Source organism: Mixophyes fleayi, chromosome 2 (assembly GCF_038048845.1).
Source record: "Mixophyes fleayi isolate aMixFle1 chromosome 2, aMixFle1.hap1, whole genome shotgun sequence".
Lineage (NCBI taxonomy): Eukaryota > Metazoa > Chordata > Amphibia > Anura > Limnodynastidae > Mixophyes > Mixophyes fleayi.
The window spans coordinates 27972488-27989974 of NC_134403.1; the positions used below are offsets into that span (position 1 = coordinate 27972488).

At 39.3% G+C, this 17487-nt stretch overlaps 1 protein-coding gene across 5 annotated transcripts in view; it reads left to right on the forward strand.

The window, feature by feature from the left end:
- The window catches only part of FAT3 (FAT atypical cadherin 3), a 451200-nt gene that overhangs the window by 316470 nt on the left and 117243 nt on the right, over positions 1-17487 (forward strand). For 3 of the 5 annotated variants that reach the window (XM_075198718.1, XM_075198719.1, XM_075198721.1), the window contains exons 6-8: positions 988-1302; positions 2815-3025; positions 4504-4572. In XM_075198718.1, the coding sequence (XP_075054819.1) occupies positions 988-1302; positions 2815-3025; positions 4504-4572 (595 nt within the window). The remainder of the gene's footprint in view (positions 1-987; positions 1303-2814; positions 3026-4503; positions 4573-17487) is intronic. The other 2 variants (XM_075198720.1, XM_075198722.1) reach the window with 1 other exon arrangement.

Below are 17487 nucleotides of genomic sequence, written 5' to 3' on the forward strand. Positions count from 1 at the left end.
TTTATCACTCATCGTACATGCGCAGTACAATTATGTCACAGTGTCACCTGGTAACTGAAAAGTGTATTGAAGGCGAATTCGGTATCATGCTTTGGGAAACACACTTGTCTCACTGAATGTGATGTTTAAAAGAGTACATAGACGTTGCATGAATGAAGTTCAGCTGTGTCAAATGTCAGTTAGTTGCATAGATTCACGGCTAACTTTCTCATATATGGTTATTTGATGATTGGATCTAAAAATAATGATGGTTCTTCTGCTTGCCCGTGATCCCTAATTACTAATGAATGGGCCACTTACTGACCAGATTTACAGTTCTAACAAATGAAATCCAATTTGATTTTGAGAGTTAGGAATCATTGATTGTAGAGTTAACCACGCGGTTTGGAATGTTGGGCCATTGAGTTCAAAACATCCAAAAGCGCTGACCAGATCTGCACAAATTTTATTTATTTATATCAGCAATTTCACATAAATTTATATTTCTCTTTAAATAGCAGATTAAGTAACTTTTAAGCATGCCTTTTTCATAGCTATCTTCCGACAAATCGTTATCTCGTTTGCTGGTTGATAAACAAAAATTGCTATAACACAGACACAGGCTTACAGCTCTCAGCATGTCATGTGATAGGAGAGGGTAAAGAAGGAGGATGTCACAGTGCAGACAGAGCTCAGACGGGCATTCCAAAGCCTCTCTGCTCACTACATCATGTGCCTTGTGACTGTGGTTGCCATGGTATTCCTTAATCAGAAATTATTAATAGAACTCTGAAATAAAGTTTTAAAAAAACAAGGGACAATGGTAAATACCAACATTCATTTTTAGCCTGCCACAGTTATTTATGCTAAAAAGCATTCATGGGATTACTGCTGTAAGTTTATTTTGGACTACATGTTGGGTAAAATGATTAACCCATTGATCTAAAATAATTGCTTAAGTAGAATACTGTTAATATAAGAGAATTATCCTTTATTATTGGCTCACAGGTGACAGTCAGTGACGGTGGTACATCCTCCAAGCAGTCCACCGTCTGGGTCGTGGTCCAAGTCCTGGATGAAAACGATAACAAGCCTCAGTTTCCAGAAAAGGTTTATCAGATCAAGCTCCCAGAGAGAGACCGTAAGAAAAGAGGCGAGCCCATTTACCGAGCCTTTGCGTTCGACAAAGACGAAGGGCCTAACGCGGAGATATCCTACACCATTGTAGACGGAAACGAAGACGGCAAATTTTTTATCGACCCTAAAACTGGCTTGGTGTCTTCAAGGAAGCAGTTTTCAGCGGGGAGTTACGACATCTTAACAGTAAGGATTCATTATCCATGCGATTCACGTTGTTTAGCAGTGAGCGAGAGAGGTTATTTACAAGGCTAATGCAGAATCAGAACACTTCACTAGCTACTTGTATTCTAAATTTGCAAATGTGAGCGGCCTAGTCCCCTGGGAGCCTAAAAGGCTAGAACAGCGCGCTACAGCATTATACGTGTGTCCTTCATGTGATATACGCTGCGTACAACAGTTTACACAACTACAAACCAGAAATCTATATCCTAAAATCCATTGGAGCAGTGTGTTACCGTTCTGTCTGCCCACTATATAATATATATATATAGATAGATAGATAGATAGATATTGATATATATAGATAGATATAGATATATAGATGTAGATATATATATATATAGATGTAGATAGATATATAGATGTAGATAGATATATAGATGTGTATATATATATATAGATGTAGATAGATATATCTAGATAGATAGATAGATAGATATAGATATATAGATGTAGATATAGATATATATAGATAAATATAGATATATAGATGTATATGTAGATGTAGATATAGATAGATAGATAGATAGATATACAGATGTAGATAGATATATAGATGTAGACATATATATATATATATATATATATATATATATATATATGTTCTACATTTTCATTATATGTAATTTCTGAAATTGATAATTGTTTTAAAAATGTGACAGTTTTCAAATACTCAGTTACATGTAAAACTGATACTTACATATATATATATATCTATCTTTATATATATATATATATATATATATATATATATATATATATATGTATGTAGATATATATATATCTATATATATATAGATATATATAGATATAGATATATATAGATATATATAGATATATAGATATATGTATATATGTTAAAATCAGTTTTACATGTAACTGAGTATTTGAAAACTCACATTTTTTAAATAAAACAATTATCAATTTCTAAATTACATATAATGAAAATGTAAAACTTAGGGTATTATATTACACTGTATTATAATATTTACACTATACTGTACATTAATAGAGTTCTCCATATAGTTAATTACCACAATTACAATTAATTTACCACAGATTAAATATTATTTTTAGTTATTATGTTGCGCTTATTGTATATGTCTAACACTATTCATATAGTGTCACTGCGTATATACAGCACCATCCCTTATTAAATGGACATTTTGACCGGTACAATGCTGGGTAGGGTGTATGGAATGAAGCATATAACAATAGATGATTGCATCCTCTGTGAATCTCCCTCTGGGACCCCAGACTGTAAGATACATAATACAGGAATCATTTTGGAACATACCACTTACAGTTGTGCTCGCTAAAAACAGAATTTGCGTGTCCCCTAATGATCGGGGTGGTACATCCCCTCTATAGGGCCAATTCAAGGTAATATGTAAGATCAGTTATTTCACTAAGACGGTATTTATTTTCATGTCTATATGTGGGAGATAACTGGGATGTGTTTCTTTAATAATACAGATAAAAGCCGTAGATAATGGCCGCCCTCAGAAGTCCGCTACCGCTCGCCTCCATATTGAATGGATTAAGAAGCCCGCACCATCGCCCACACCACTCACCTTTGACGAACCTTTCTACAATTTCACAGTCATGGAAAGTGACAAAGTGACAGAAATTGTGGGAGTGGTGACGGTGCAACCTTCCAATATCCCTCTCTGGTTTGACGTAGAAGGTGAGACCATTCGCTCGGAAACATTTACTTAGCTTGTTTTTTGTTTTATTTAGTTAAGCTTAAAATCATTGTCTTGCATTGAAGTCCACATGTTTAATTCACTATATGTTGTATGTATAGTTTTAATAGTCAGTTCTGCTGTTCTTAATGTATTGAGTCTGACCCTCCTCTTTGCACTTCGATAAATGTATTACATTACTTTGTTGAGATTTAAAGGGACTCAATCGCCCTAAAAAGTTTGATGAATTACAAAAGCACGTCCTGTAATATTTTATCCCTTTTTATTTATTGTTCCTTGATTTAGAATCTGCTGTTTTTGCACTATTTACATTGCAGATTGCCAGCTCCTCCCTTTCCTGACTCCCGGCACTGTCCGTGCTTAGCTTAATGAGCCTCCCACCTCAGCACACCGCTCTTTGCTTATTGTTTAATCGGTTCAGAACGTGAAATGGTTTAAGCAGACGTTAAATTGAATCTGAATCTGCTGCAAACTAATTATTATAAAACAAACAGCCAAAAAGACACTTTCTCTAATGAATCTCTTTTGTTATTTAAATAAATACATTTATATCACAATAGTATAGGTACTTGCTATTTAAAATAATAGGTTCATCTTATTTAAGATTGATTCCCCTTAAAACTACGCTGCTGTCACTTAAAGGGAGTCATTTATATGTAGTTTTTGTAGTTGCATGGTCAACAACCTACTATCTATGGTAGTCTTATATCTGCCTCTACTGGAGAGATTATCCTCCATAGGCCCTGAAAAAAGAGACATATATGAAGTTACTATATGCAGACTAGGAATAACCATTTCCTAAGTTGAAGACTGCAGAAGCGATACTCTAAGGCCAGGTATACACTGGCTTTGCTTATACATTGAGGAGGCATGTGAAACGCGTCTAGCATTGAAAGGTCACTGTAAGCTTCCCCAATGCATTTAACCATTAACCACAATACACCTAAAAACACTAGTAAGAAGTGAGTGGGTGTGATGACATTTTAAACAGTGGGTCCTTTTTTTCAAACTTGTATACATACCATGTACTACCATCAAAAATGCTAGTGAAACGCGTAAAATTAACATTGATAAGCACAAAGCCCAACAATGCACAAATTAATATCTTCAGCCTATTGTCTTTTTATTAAGTAATATGACTATGGAATGATACAATTTGGGATTACTGTTTGTTTTCGCATGGTGTTCTCAACTTAGCATAACTTTACAAAATGAATGTTTTATAATAATTCATATTTCTACCAGCCTCTCCAGGTATTTCCTTTGCTGCGCTTTTACTAATACCCTATTTCTTTTTTGTTTCTGTTTCACCTGTCTCTCTTTTTTTTTTTTGTGTTGTGGGATTGACTCACTAAATTTGTTGTGCACTTATCTTGTCCTGTTTGACTTACCTCTCTCTCTCTTTTCTCTGCGTCTGCCGCTTTCTCTTCCCCCTTTCTGCTGACTGCCCTACCGCAAGGTGGCAAGCATGCCCGAGAGATGTTCTATATTCTGCAGACAGCTTGTGGGCAAAACTGCACATCAGAAGGTATTACCGGTGCCAAAATGCTAAATTGCTGCTATTCCGCTTAGACCTTTCTATGTTATTTTTTTTTTCTCCAAAAAAGCGATTTAAAATGCATTTTATAGAGATGTCAAAATATTAGTCTCTGCACAAAAGTTTGCATATTTTCTCTATAGGTTTCTGCATAGGTTTTTTTTTTACAATCCTGTATCCAATTACTTCCTCTTTCCTCCTAATGGTATCCATGTCTGTAATCTATGTATAATATGTTTTTATTCTAATATTTTAGCTGTAAGGGTGTTTGCATATACATTTGGGGACCAGTGTGTTTTTTATTTTGAAATAACCAAATAATATTAAATCATCAACGGGGAGCACAGTGGCTTAGTGGTTAGCACTTCTGCCGCACAGTGCTGGGGTCATGAGTTCAATTCCTGACCATGGCCTTATCTGTGAGGAGTTTGTATGTTCTCCACGTGTTTGTGTGGGTTTCCTCCAGATGCTCTGATTTCCTCCCACACTCCAAAAACATACAGGTAGGTTAATTGTCAGCTATCAAAATTGACCCTAGTCTCTCTCTGTCTGTGTGTATGTTAGGGAATTTAGACTGTAAGCTCCAATGGGGCAGGGACTGATGTGAGTGAGTTTTCTGTACAGCGCTGCGGAATCAGTGGCGCTATATAAATAAATGGTGATGATGATGATGATGATGATCATCAGAAAATTTTGAGCATATTCCTCATGAAAAATTAAACCACAAAGTTAATCTGTGTTAAATATCCATGTGTGCACACTCTCCTTTCCCAAATTTAGGGATTGAGGGAGAATAGGTAGAAAGAGACCTATCTGTTTAGGAGTATATTGCAACAATCCCAGTTAATCTGTCATTGTCACAGACCTGGATCTGTACACTGACACAGATATTCCCAGGGTTCCTCTGTTTCTGGGGTATAGCACCCACAAGTCTTTATCACTCACCACTATAAAATGGGCATTGAGAGAAATCTCACGTGCTGGTGGGCATGATGGGTGCCCTTCCTTTTGAAGTTATTCAAACCAATTGGGGCGTGGTAATGCCACGATATTGCCATTTTAAAAAATCGAATTCTTTTTGTTGACATTGTGACTGTCAACTTTAAAACCTGTCGACATTCACAATATCAACATTTTAACCCCGTTGACCTAATGAACGTGTCGACATTCTGAATGTCGACCCTTTTAACTGTGTCGACTTCTGACTGTCAACATTATGGTGTCAACATTCCAAATGTCGTCATGTTCATTGTCAACATTTCGTTCCCGACCCCATTACCACATACTCACTCTCGTACATCTATACAATTCTAAATGAAAATATCTTCTGCTCTTTACCAAAATATACAAAAGACTAGGAGTGAGACATAGGGAACCTAGTTACAGAACAAAATTGGATTAATACCTTCCGAACAATTTAGGCCAGCTCAGTAAGCTTCACAGTGATAGAAACTTAACACAAAATTCTATCCAGGTGGTACAATGTCCCAGCCTTCTAGCCAAAATGTATCCTGGAGTTCCATCATCTCTTGGAGGTGCGATATGGTGATTGGGACGCCCTTGCACATTTGGTGGGATGGTCCCAAATTCTGCCCATTCTGGGAGGAAGTGATCGCCACCTCAAAAGAAAGTACAGGAGAAGTGGGACCAGAATGCCCATGCTTTTGGTTACTCAACTTGATCAACAAGCCCGTCGCCCAAAAGAAGAAGTCCCAGTTGAAGCACCTTAACAGCGCTGCCATGGCTGTTAATCTTCTCCACCATCCATGAAAGAGTGGTTCACCAGGCTGGCCTACTATATAAGGATGGTAGACTTCAGGGGCAAACGCAGGATTTGTAGAGGGGGTTTCCACACCATGCCACCAGTGGGCGTGACCAGCATGCATGGGGGTGTGGCTATAATTTTAGACAGTGCTTGGCTGCTCTCCAACTTTCCCTATCCCTATAATATACATGGGCAACGCTGCGTGTATTACTGTTAGGTGCACGCAGCTCTCCCTTTTCAAGCAGAGCTGTATGAAGCAGGAGCAGGGTCCAGTCACCTCAATTATACAGTGCCCCAGGCTTGGAGGGGGGATTCCAGGCACTAGGAACCCCCCCCCCTCCCCCCATTGTTTTGGCTATGCACTTGATTGTATCCTCAGCAGATAAATATCAGGAATATTGCGAAATATGGTGTGATTGGCTAGAAATTAAATGGCGTAATAATAATATCAGCCCACTAACATGAACACAATAACTACCTCCCTGGATCAAGTTTCTAGACACTAAATCCTGGCTCCCCGCACTTGCTCTGCTCTTCCCTCTTTTATCTGACGTTTGTCTTCCTTTCTCACATTCCGAAGTGGCCGGGGGCATCTATCAAGCGATACAATTGTAATAATTAATATCGGACATCCTGGGGAAGGAAGGACACCTCTTCTCTCTGTTGTACTGCCATGTTGGCTTTGATCAAACTCTTCTTATTATCTGAAAGGCGCTGCCGACAGGAAATCTATTGTACATTAATTTCTGCAGAAGAAAATAGCCCAGAAAAGTAAACAGTTTGCGAGAATTATTTTGCCGACAGCTAATTTGCATTTTGTTAAGTACTAAATAGGGAGCTGTCAAAGTTCTGAGAGCAGCACTTCAGAGCATAACTGTCTGTGGTTTCTGTGCTTCATCTAATAAGGAATAAGATGTAACACGCTGGATGCATGATCCTGGCTTCATGCAGAGGTACGTTTCATGTTCCGACATCATTTGGATACCCATTAGTGATGGGCAGCCTGATGCACCTCAGGGGCCGCAGGGTGTGGCCCTCTAACCTTTACAAGGGCCGCACATTACCCTTCATCTCAGTAATAGGTTAAAACAATAAATCAAATCAAACAAATAGACACCTATCTGTAATAACATATCAGCAGACATTTCAACCAAGTGTTACACGCTATAATAAACACATCTGACAACAAAAGCAGGAAGGATCTTGGCGCCGCAAGTAAAGGTTCGGAGGGCCGCATGCGGCCCTAGTGCCACCTGTTGCCCATACCTGCTTCAGATAGTCACATTGGTTGTATCTAGGCCTAACTCCGCCTACTTCATATTTGCTTACACACGGGGACGCAGGATGTGGTTGAGCTGTAATACTCTGTGCTGCTGTCCCACCAATCATCTTTATTAAATAATTGTTCATCCTGTAGTCAATGGCATTTACAGGTTCTACTTAATGAAGGGACACAAGGTATATAGGCATCCCAGGACAGGGGACTGTGCATTATACTTACATGTAAGGAAGGGTGAATAGAGGAGAGCCTAACAGAATTTCTGTCTCAGTCCCCTGATGTCTAGAAGACATTAGAGCCTTTGTTTCATAGACCGACGTCACCCGGTGTAAAATTAGCCTTTAACTTTTATTTTTCCAGACGTCAAACTTCCAATGCCCACATATTAACAGGATTAATTTGGATAGGCACCTTTAGCTGCATATGACCTTCATATGCTGTATTATTAATAATTGAGCCCCTTTGAGTTTATTTATATCTGAAGGATGCTAGATTCTAAATTCATGTTGAGCTTCCTATACACAAATCACCATACTTGTCAACTTTAGAATGTTGATCTCCGGGAGATCCCGGGGATAGGGGGGGGGGAGTTGGCATGTGGGGGCGGGGTTTGGCGAATCACATCATTTTTTTGTCCCGCCCCCGCAACGTATTGGTGCAAACACAAAGCACAGTGGAACCCTATGTGGGCCTTCTGTTCCAAGGTTGTTGTTTTGCACCCCTATAGCCCAGCTCATTCTTACCGTCGCTTTTAAGGTTGCCTGCTAGGAAATTTCTGCTGTGCTCCCTAGTTCTGTATTCTGACCAATAAATGGTTGGTGAGCTGGCCAAGTTAGGTAGTGCTGGTTGGCAGATGGATGGCACCATGCCGAGTGGTCTGGGATAGGGGACAGAAGTAGGCAGGCAGGGAGGGGGGCCTATCATAAATACCGTGCTTGTCTGGGTACTGGCTGAACCCAGGACTGCCTTCTGATCCCTACAAACTCCTGAGCTGTGAGTCCCTTTACCATTTCTAGTGTCGGCTAGTAAGCCCCAGTGAATTATTATTATTGTCTATTTATATAGTACCACAAAATTATGCCGCACTGTACAGAGAACATCAATCTAAATTCCCTATCACACAGTCTAGGGTCCATTTCAGCTAGCAGACAATTAACCTACCAGTATGTTTTTGGACTGTTAGAGGAAACCAACACAAATAAGGAGGGAACATACAAACTACACACACACAGGTCCCTGGTCGGGGATAGAACTCATGACCCCAGTGCTCCGAGGCAGCAATGCTAACCATTCTGCAACCATGCTGCGGCAAAGCCATGCCTTCATTTACATAAACCACGCCCACATTATTTTCCTATGTTCTGTGACACTCCTTACACGTAGCTCCTCTAGTTTTGCATTTGGCTCCTACATATTTGCAGCGCTGAGCTCCCTCCCAATTGAGATCTGCTCTAAATGATTTGTGCAAGGTCAGTAACTTTATAGTTAATAGAAAGTGGCTTAATACATGTGTGTTTTCATGGTAACATCACACCATCAATTTATACAAAGCTGTGACGGCAGAACGTGTAGATATTTTAATTAGTATCGTAATTAGCATAGTACGCTCAGTAAACGGCTTTTGTAACATACATTTATAGTTTTGGATAGTTTATTTGCTTTTTAAAATATTTTATAAACTATCTGCAATAACTACATTGTAGCAAATGTGCTGCTACCTACACAAAGGTAACTTTTATTATGCTTTGTAAGCACCAAATAACTTTAAAAAAAATGAATAGATGTTCAGCAGGCTCTACCTTAAGCCCATGCTTTTCATCTCCGGCTGCACCATTGGAAATGTTATGCTTATTTTATTTTTCTATTCTAATTAAGAGAACAAAGTATTCTCTTTGAAAAATACCATACTCTCCCAAGGCGTTCAATTAAAGACTTTCCTTGAAACTCCATTCTTCAAAAGATTTTACAGTCAATCTTTTTTGCATAATTTCCCAGGCAAATCAATTAAAACGTTAATTGGAAGATGCCATGTCCTTTTTTTAAGCTTAGAATTAAAAATAAATAAAAACTATATAATCTAACAGCCATTCCAGATACCTTGGTATGTTGGCCACCTAAATTATATGTCAAGGACAATTATGTGCTCTCTAAAAAATGATGGCCGTCCTGCACATGTGACTGCATTAAGAAAGACAGTTGTGTAGTTAGAACGGAACAAAGAGATTTAGCATCATCCATTGTGCTTTAATGAAATATGCCGGTCACCTATACACAGTGGAGGCAGATATTTTGTGTGTTGGACCAAGGAACCGGTCTCGGAACCGGTCTTCCTGCCTTTGTGTTGTTTTTAGTTCCTTTTGAATTGATAGGTTGCATCCTGGTGACTATTCACTGGTTCATTGTTAGATTGGACCAATGGGGTACCAGGGAAATCCTTGATGGGCCCCGTTGCCTGAGACACCCCCAATCCTTTGTGCTCTTAATGAAGAATCTAGGCTTACATGGGTAGGAGAGAGGTGTTTGTAAAGAGGATTAGATAAGCAATAGCCATGCATCCTGGTAGGACTGGCTGCCCACCAGCATAAATGCCCCCGTTTTAAGAGGTAATCACTAAGATTTGCCTGGAGGTGGGTTTCCAGGCACTAGGAACCCCACCTCGGTTTGCCTATGCTCCTAGTGGGTAAAAGTTTGCATTGTCCCATGAAATAAATTGGGAGTAATTCCTTACTGAGTATAGGTTTTCCACCAACATGCAAACGCTAGTTTTTGTTTTGCAGGGCCAGATTATTTAAAGGGATTAATTGGGTGAAGAAGTCACTCTTACACAGGTTTTTTAAGTAGCCTTTCTAGGCACACAGCTATAGATGTAATAAAAACCTGCAATGAAATGTAATATAAAAATAATGTGTAATAAATAGTGCCCTGATGTCTCCTCGCTCTCATGCATGTTTTAAGACATAAGAGAGTAAACCAAGCTGTATTTTAGGAGAAAAATGGAAAAGATTAAATTAATGCATTGGTGGTATTAAAGTGTTATTAGGTTGGACTTTGAAGTGAAGCTTTACCCACTTTTAGTTGCGTCCTTAATGCAAGGTGCAGACTGGTTTCCTGAGGCTGTTCCAAGGACGAGCCGGGCTGACAAGTAAGGTCACTTGCCACATAAACAGTACAGGTCAGCATTTTGTGCAGTTCATCAATCACCCTTATTAAACCCATTTTTAAGCTAATAACTGAGTTTGCTGATTCCACCTTTTTCAATTGGGTGTTCCACATATCTGCACACAAAGTGAGATACGTTCACACTATATTTACCCTTGAGTTATTAAAGCTATTGTTCTATGTTATCAGCCAACTCAGGCTGAGGAGAAGCCACCCGCAGTGTCTTTCAATGATATAATTGGACAGGAAATCTGCCAAGTATAGGAAATTCTCTCCCTCCACATTGTGAGAATATATCTCCCGCCATGATCTTAGGCAAACGTTAGGGGAGCGGTGGCAAGTGCCTGGCATCCCCCATATAGACCCAACTTACTGATTAAAATATGAAGGGAAACTGTTGGGCCGCCAGATCTCATAGCCCTCCCCCCCAACGCTCCCGATTTAAGCGAGACAGTCCCGATTTGAGAAGTCTGTTGAGCTGTCTCGTTCGTGTTTCAGGACTTATGTCCCAATTCCAGGACAGTTAGGGGTGCCCCTATAAACTTTTCCACATATGTTTGGGAACATTATTAGCAGCTATTTGATATACACCAGCTTTAGTTTTAGAGTTAGTAGTCCTTTAGCGCAAATGTGAAAAGATTTGGATAGTTGTAGAAAAAGAATTTCGACAAAAATATTGGTGTTAGAAGTAGGATGCACTATACTGTGTATTACATGAAAACAGCTTGTACCCTGTTTTACATGAAACACTTCATGTGAAGTGCATATATAACTGCTTGTGCATGTGTGTACCATCTCATTATCAAATTACTTCCACAATGTTTTATTTTAAGTAAAAAATACTATACTTAAAAGCAGTTTTTTAGTCTGTTAGATGAACAACTATTTAATTTCATTACACCTTTGATTTCCTCATTTTTAATTAGAATAAAGGAATTAAATTCTGTACTCGGCAAGAATTACAATATACTATTGCAGCATAAATCTCCCAGACAAGAGTACAGTAAAAACAGCATCTTCTGCCATAATTTGTATTTACTGACAGAAGGCAGACATAAATAGTGTTGCTGTATGAGGGATCAGTGTCTTGGAAAGGAATAATCTTTATAAATCTTTAATCCAAGGTTGTTTGTGGTTTTCATCGTTCCACGGATAATTTTTTTTTATATTTTACGGTCGATGCTATTTCCTTCCAAGACACACAAAGTAATATAGTTTGGCTGCATTTTTAATGCAGTAGTTTTGGGACAATTGCATTTTGTGGTATGAAAATATAGAGTGAAGAGAATGAAAGCGAGGGACGTTCAACTGAGAAGCATTCTAAAAATATGAATTTGGAATAGACTCTGCACTACGTACAGTCATGTGATTTGGAAAGTACACTCACCGTCAAATCTTGGCTATTATTTATCAAAAGACAAATAGCAATCATCAAATCCTCACTGGGCCCTAAAATTGGATGCGCTTAATTATATGTGACAAATATCCTATAACAGATTTTACTTGAATTGTTTAAGTCAATATGAAGAAGCCATGTGTGAAAAAATAAGTACACCCCATGATTCGGTAGCTTGTAGGACCAAATTTAGCATCATCTGTACGACAGTCTCTTATTAGTCTATTACACACTACTCCTTTCAAAACTGCTTCAGTTCATTGATGTTTGAGGGATTGAATTTCTGCCCAACTCTCCTAAGGCCCCATCAACAGCCACTTAATTTGGTTTGAGGTCTGGACTTGGCCGTTGGAATAAAAACCTTAATTCTTTTCTTTTTCAACCATTCAGTTGTAGATTTGCTGGATCATTGTCCCGTTGTATGATCCAATTTCAACAGACAGATGGTCTGACATTTTTCTCTATAATACAATAATATAATGAAGAGTTCAGGTCTTGTGGCTGCACAACAAACCCGTTTTCTCCAGACAGAGAGTTGTGCATTAAGACCACCCAAGTCCACTTTGGTGTCGTCTGTCGAAAGGTCATTGTTTCAGAAGTCTTGTGTTTCTCTCGGATGCAACTTTGCAAACTTAAGCCATACTGCAGTGTTTCTTTGGAGATAATCTTCTGTCTCTTGGCCACCCTTCCACGAAAGCAATACCTGTCTACCCTATTTCTGATTAGAACTTTAACATTTGCTGTGTTGACAGATACCTGTAGACCCCTGGATGTATCTTTTGGATTCTTTGCTATTTCTCAGTGTATGATATGGTCTCCGGGTGAATTTGCCGGGTAACCCACTCCGGGGAAGATCGGCAACTGTTCTCTGTTTATTGTCCTCTATTTGTAAATAATCTTTCTCGCTATAGGATAATAGACTTCACGTTTCTTGGAAAGGACCTTATAACCCTTTCCAGACTGAGCAGCAACAATTTCTTCTCTGAGATCATTACAGATGTCTTTTATCCTTGGCATGGTGTTTGCACAAACACGAATAATTCAGATCGCCAAAGCTTCTGCCATTATAGAACTTCCTGATGATCAAATAATGATGTGCTCTTCAATAGCAGCACTTAGCTTAATTTGCCTTCATTATCTGTATAGATATCTATATAGGAGCAGTAAGGGTGTACTTACTTTTTTGAACATGGAATCTTCACATTGGCTTATTTTTTTGTTGCATAAAAAAAAATAAAAGAAACTGGTATGGATAATTTGTCATGTAAGAGCAGATTTATTAAATTGTGATTGCAAATTAAGTCCTGATATGTGAAAATAGGGAGGGGGTGCACTGTCTGACTATATGAGTATACATTGAGGCAGGTGGTCTTATTTTCTTGCATTTCCTACATGTATCAAGATTTAAACACTGCAGTTTATTTTTTACATTGATGGGAAGATTATTTAGCATTATAACCTTGCTAGAGATCTGCAGAACATTGCCCTGTTTCTACTCATTAAAATACACATTTTAGACATCAGGATTAGACCTAGAACTGGATTTAGCTCCTGTACATTTATTCTTATAGAATGGCATTCCTTGAAATGAGTCATTTGCCCACATTATTCATACCAGTTTATAAGGTCTGGTTCATCATTTCTGTTCATCATTTTTATCAGTATTGGAAGACAAACCATCTAGTGTCCATTTATTTGTTACATCGCGCCCTAATAAACATTTACTCCATAACCCACGAATGCCACCACTGGAATGCAATTCCCATGTGACGCATTTCGCACAAATAATACATACACACCTTCTAGCTGTAATGCTTCATCTAGGACAGCTCCGGGTATAACACTCAGGTACCCGGTATGGGCAGCTGTACCCTACTGTGGTTTAGTCCTCCCCCGTCTACCTGCAGTCCTCCACAACAACACCCCATGACTGCACAGGGACCGCTAACTTTTCATTACAATGCGTTGAGCTTAGAGGTTCTTGGGACATCTCAGGAGATTCCTGGACAGCCCAGAATACCAGGACACCCCCAGATCCATAACATTCTCAGAACAGTTACGGAAATATTCACCACGCCAAAAGGGAGAATGCTATTTGTAACATTTTCACCTAAAAATACCATCACTTTTTTAACAGTGTCGCCATATTTAACACAATGATTTGCAAATGATTGCTGGAAGCTATCCAGTTGCCTTCTGGTGCGAACATAACCACATACATATTTCATTGTGAGCTGGAGATTTCCACTGATGTATGAAGTGAGTGACAAGATTGTATTGTGAGCGCCCTCCTCCCCCCCTCTCTTCTCTGTTCTATTCTATAGAACTTGGCAGGTACCCGCTACTAATGTTATATGTGTTGTACTTTGTTCTAATGCTGATTACTGCCAGACAGGTAACCCTTAGTGCTGCAGGAAAGCCGATACGTGTCAAAGCTGGCCCACTCCTATCTCTGTGCGTAATGTATGCGTGAAAAGCGCGTTATCAGCGGGATGCATGGTTTGTTATAGGCCTGTTTCCACCATCGGTTTGTAGAAATCTGAGCACATCCTTAAATAATGGCGGCAATGTTGTTTTTTCAAGCGTAAAGGAATTGAAAAATAAATGGCAATGTTTGCAGGTCATCTGATTATCAGTCCATGAAAAACGGATTTAAGCAAAATAAGAAACTTCTCGCGTAGTCTGTTTACTAACGTTACTGTCCTCTGCACTAACGATTGCTTGTCTGCATATAACGACATATGGAAGAATCCCACCCGTTGTACAATAGAATCCTCCGCTGCTTGCGACTAGCTTTACCCCATAATAACTTCTTCATTGATACTTTTGTTTGTTAGCAACTATGGTTCAGCTTTCCTTCCCGTTATAAAAGCGCAGCGGTATAAATGTTACAGCCGTCTCGCAGGCCTAATCTCTCCACCTGCTTGTGCAGAGTCCCCGCAGCCATTAGCTAGGAGAACGCCATAAAATTCTCCGCGCTTGCCACAAAGCCCATATGTCAGCTTCCTCTGTCGCCTATCCCAGAGCCGCACAAAGGCAGTTATGATTAAATGGATAAAGTTTGAAAAAACTACTTAAACTTTACTGCTGGATAGAATAAGGAGTTCTCAGTCGTTGTAGTACGTCTATATGTGTCTTCAAGTTCAAAGGAGAACTTTTATCCAAATATAGTTTTTATTGCGTTAGTAAAATAAAATTGAATCATCTTATGATATGCGTTTGCATCATTTTGATTTTTTATTTCCCTTACTAAACATGTATGATTTTACTAGAATCTATAAATGTATCACACATGCAGCTGGTAAAGACAGTTGCATACATAATAATTGTACAGGAGTAACAGGAGTCTGTACATACAGTTAAAAGAAGATTGTGATATACAATATAGTCATTTTTTGATACACAGCCATTATCCCTTTTATTTCGCTGTAGTTCGTAAGACAAATAGTAGTTTTGTAGCCTCAATAGATTTTTCTTTTTCAGAAAGACATTGTGGCGGGTTTATTTAGATAACCCCGAGAACGCTAAATACATAGAAACTCCCCCGTGTAAAGAGGAATTTTCTAATCGATTTTCTTCAATTCCAGCTAACTAGATGCTGACAGATTGGAACGGGGCTCTCATTGTGTGCCATGAGGTAGCATGAGATCCTGGACTGCACACTGGGGCCTGTTATGTTACCGTGAGGCTAATGGACTCAAGCTGTACATACAACACAATGCACAGACCATTCCCCTCTTATCACTTGCATTTGAGCGTGACATAGTGTAAAGCTGTCTAATGTTCAACACTTCAGGGGTCCGATTACAAACAGTTATTTCAGTGTCGCACTTTTCCTTGTGTTCCAGCTGACACACAGCTAGAGGAGTCATTCCAACTTTTGGGTGCGTAATTTTACATACTAAGCCACCAGCCCTCCTAATATCCCTTATTGGGTTTCACATTTAGTTGCACGTTTATTCAGTGGAATATTCTGCTCGGAATTCCCCAATGATTTTTGCGGATTTCGCCCTTATCAAAACCTCACAAATCAGACACTGCACCCCCTCCCCTCAAAAAAATATAATAATCTGTTGACACCATAAATTCTGTAGATGAAAAAGAATGTTTTGAAGTTTGCATGGTTGGTGCTTCGCACCTCTCGGAAATAACCTGTTTCACTGCAGAATTTGATGTGCGACAATTGATGTTTATACTATAAGTCCATACTTGCCAACTTTTCCTCGTTGGCTTCAGGGAGATCCCAGGGGCAGGTGGGCGTGCGGGGTGGGGGCTTGACGCATCGCATCATTTTGGTACTGCTCCTTAAACGATTGTCACAATTTTGGCCAATTACAGCAGGGGGTGGGGCTAAGATAACGCAATATTTGCATCATTAAGCCCCGCCCCCACCACTTATCTATTCCAGGGGCGAGAACCGGCAGGTTGGCCTGCTCTCCCGGGAGGTCTCCCAGACATGCGGGAGTATCCCGAACATTCCGGGAGAGTAGACAACTATGCGTTAAAGAAAAGCAGCTAATGAATCTCTAGAGACTGAAGTGTCTTTTACATTTCTGTCTCCATGACCGAAGTCATGTTGTCTTACCTGTCAGTCTTTGATTAAATCTTGGTCTCCATGAAAATGGCCACCTCCATAGGCATCAATCCATGGACATAGGACACAATTTCTGAACTGTGTCATCATGCCACAGATGGCGAAGCCAACCACGTCTTGTACTGGCTCAGCATCAGGGAGAATGCCAGACTCTTCAGGGAGTGAGGGAGATCACCCCTATTTCAGGGAGTCTCCCTGACATTCCGGGAGAGTTGGCAAGTATGATATAAGTCTTGGCACCATGTCTCATCTGTAAAAGATTTTATCTGAGCTCACTTTTACACTAGCACAGATAGAGCTCTTTGCAATGTCGTTCTTGTGTTCTCCCATTTAGATTCATGGGGCTCTTTCGTGGTTGTTTTCAAAAAGTAAGCTGTATAAAATAGATATTAGCGCCTTACAAGATATACTTCCTTTACATAAGGACTCCAGCTGAGAGGTTTTTTTCACGGTTACTGGAGTATGTAAGGAAAAATAAAAATGCCTAATTTGTAAGTATAGAACAAAGCTTTTATTAGACAAGAAGAGACTATCACGTACTCCGCAAACTCAGGAAAGGACCTCAGCAGCACAAGGTCTATCAGAATTTTTTTGTTGAACTTAAGCCAATCTGGGAAGTTCTTCAGGTCAAGGTCCGGCCCAGAGCTGACTTCTCCCCAGTCCCTATTTTTTTATATTGAATTGCACAGTATAATTACATGTTGGATGTAGTT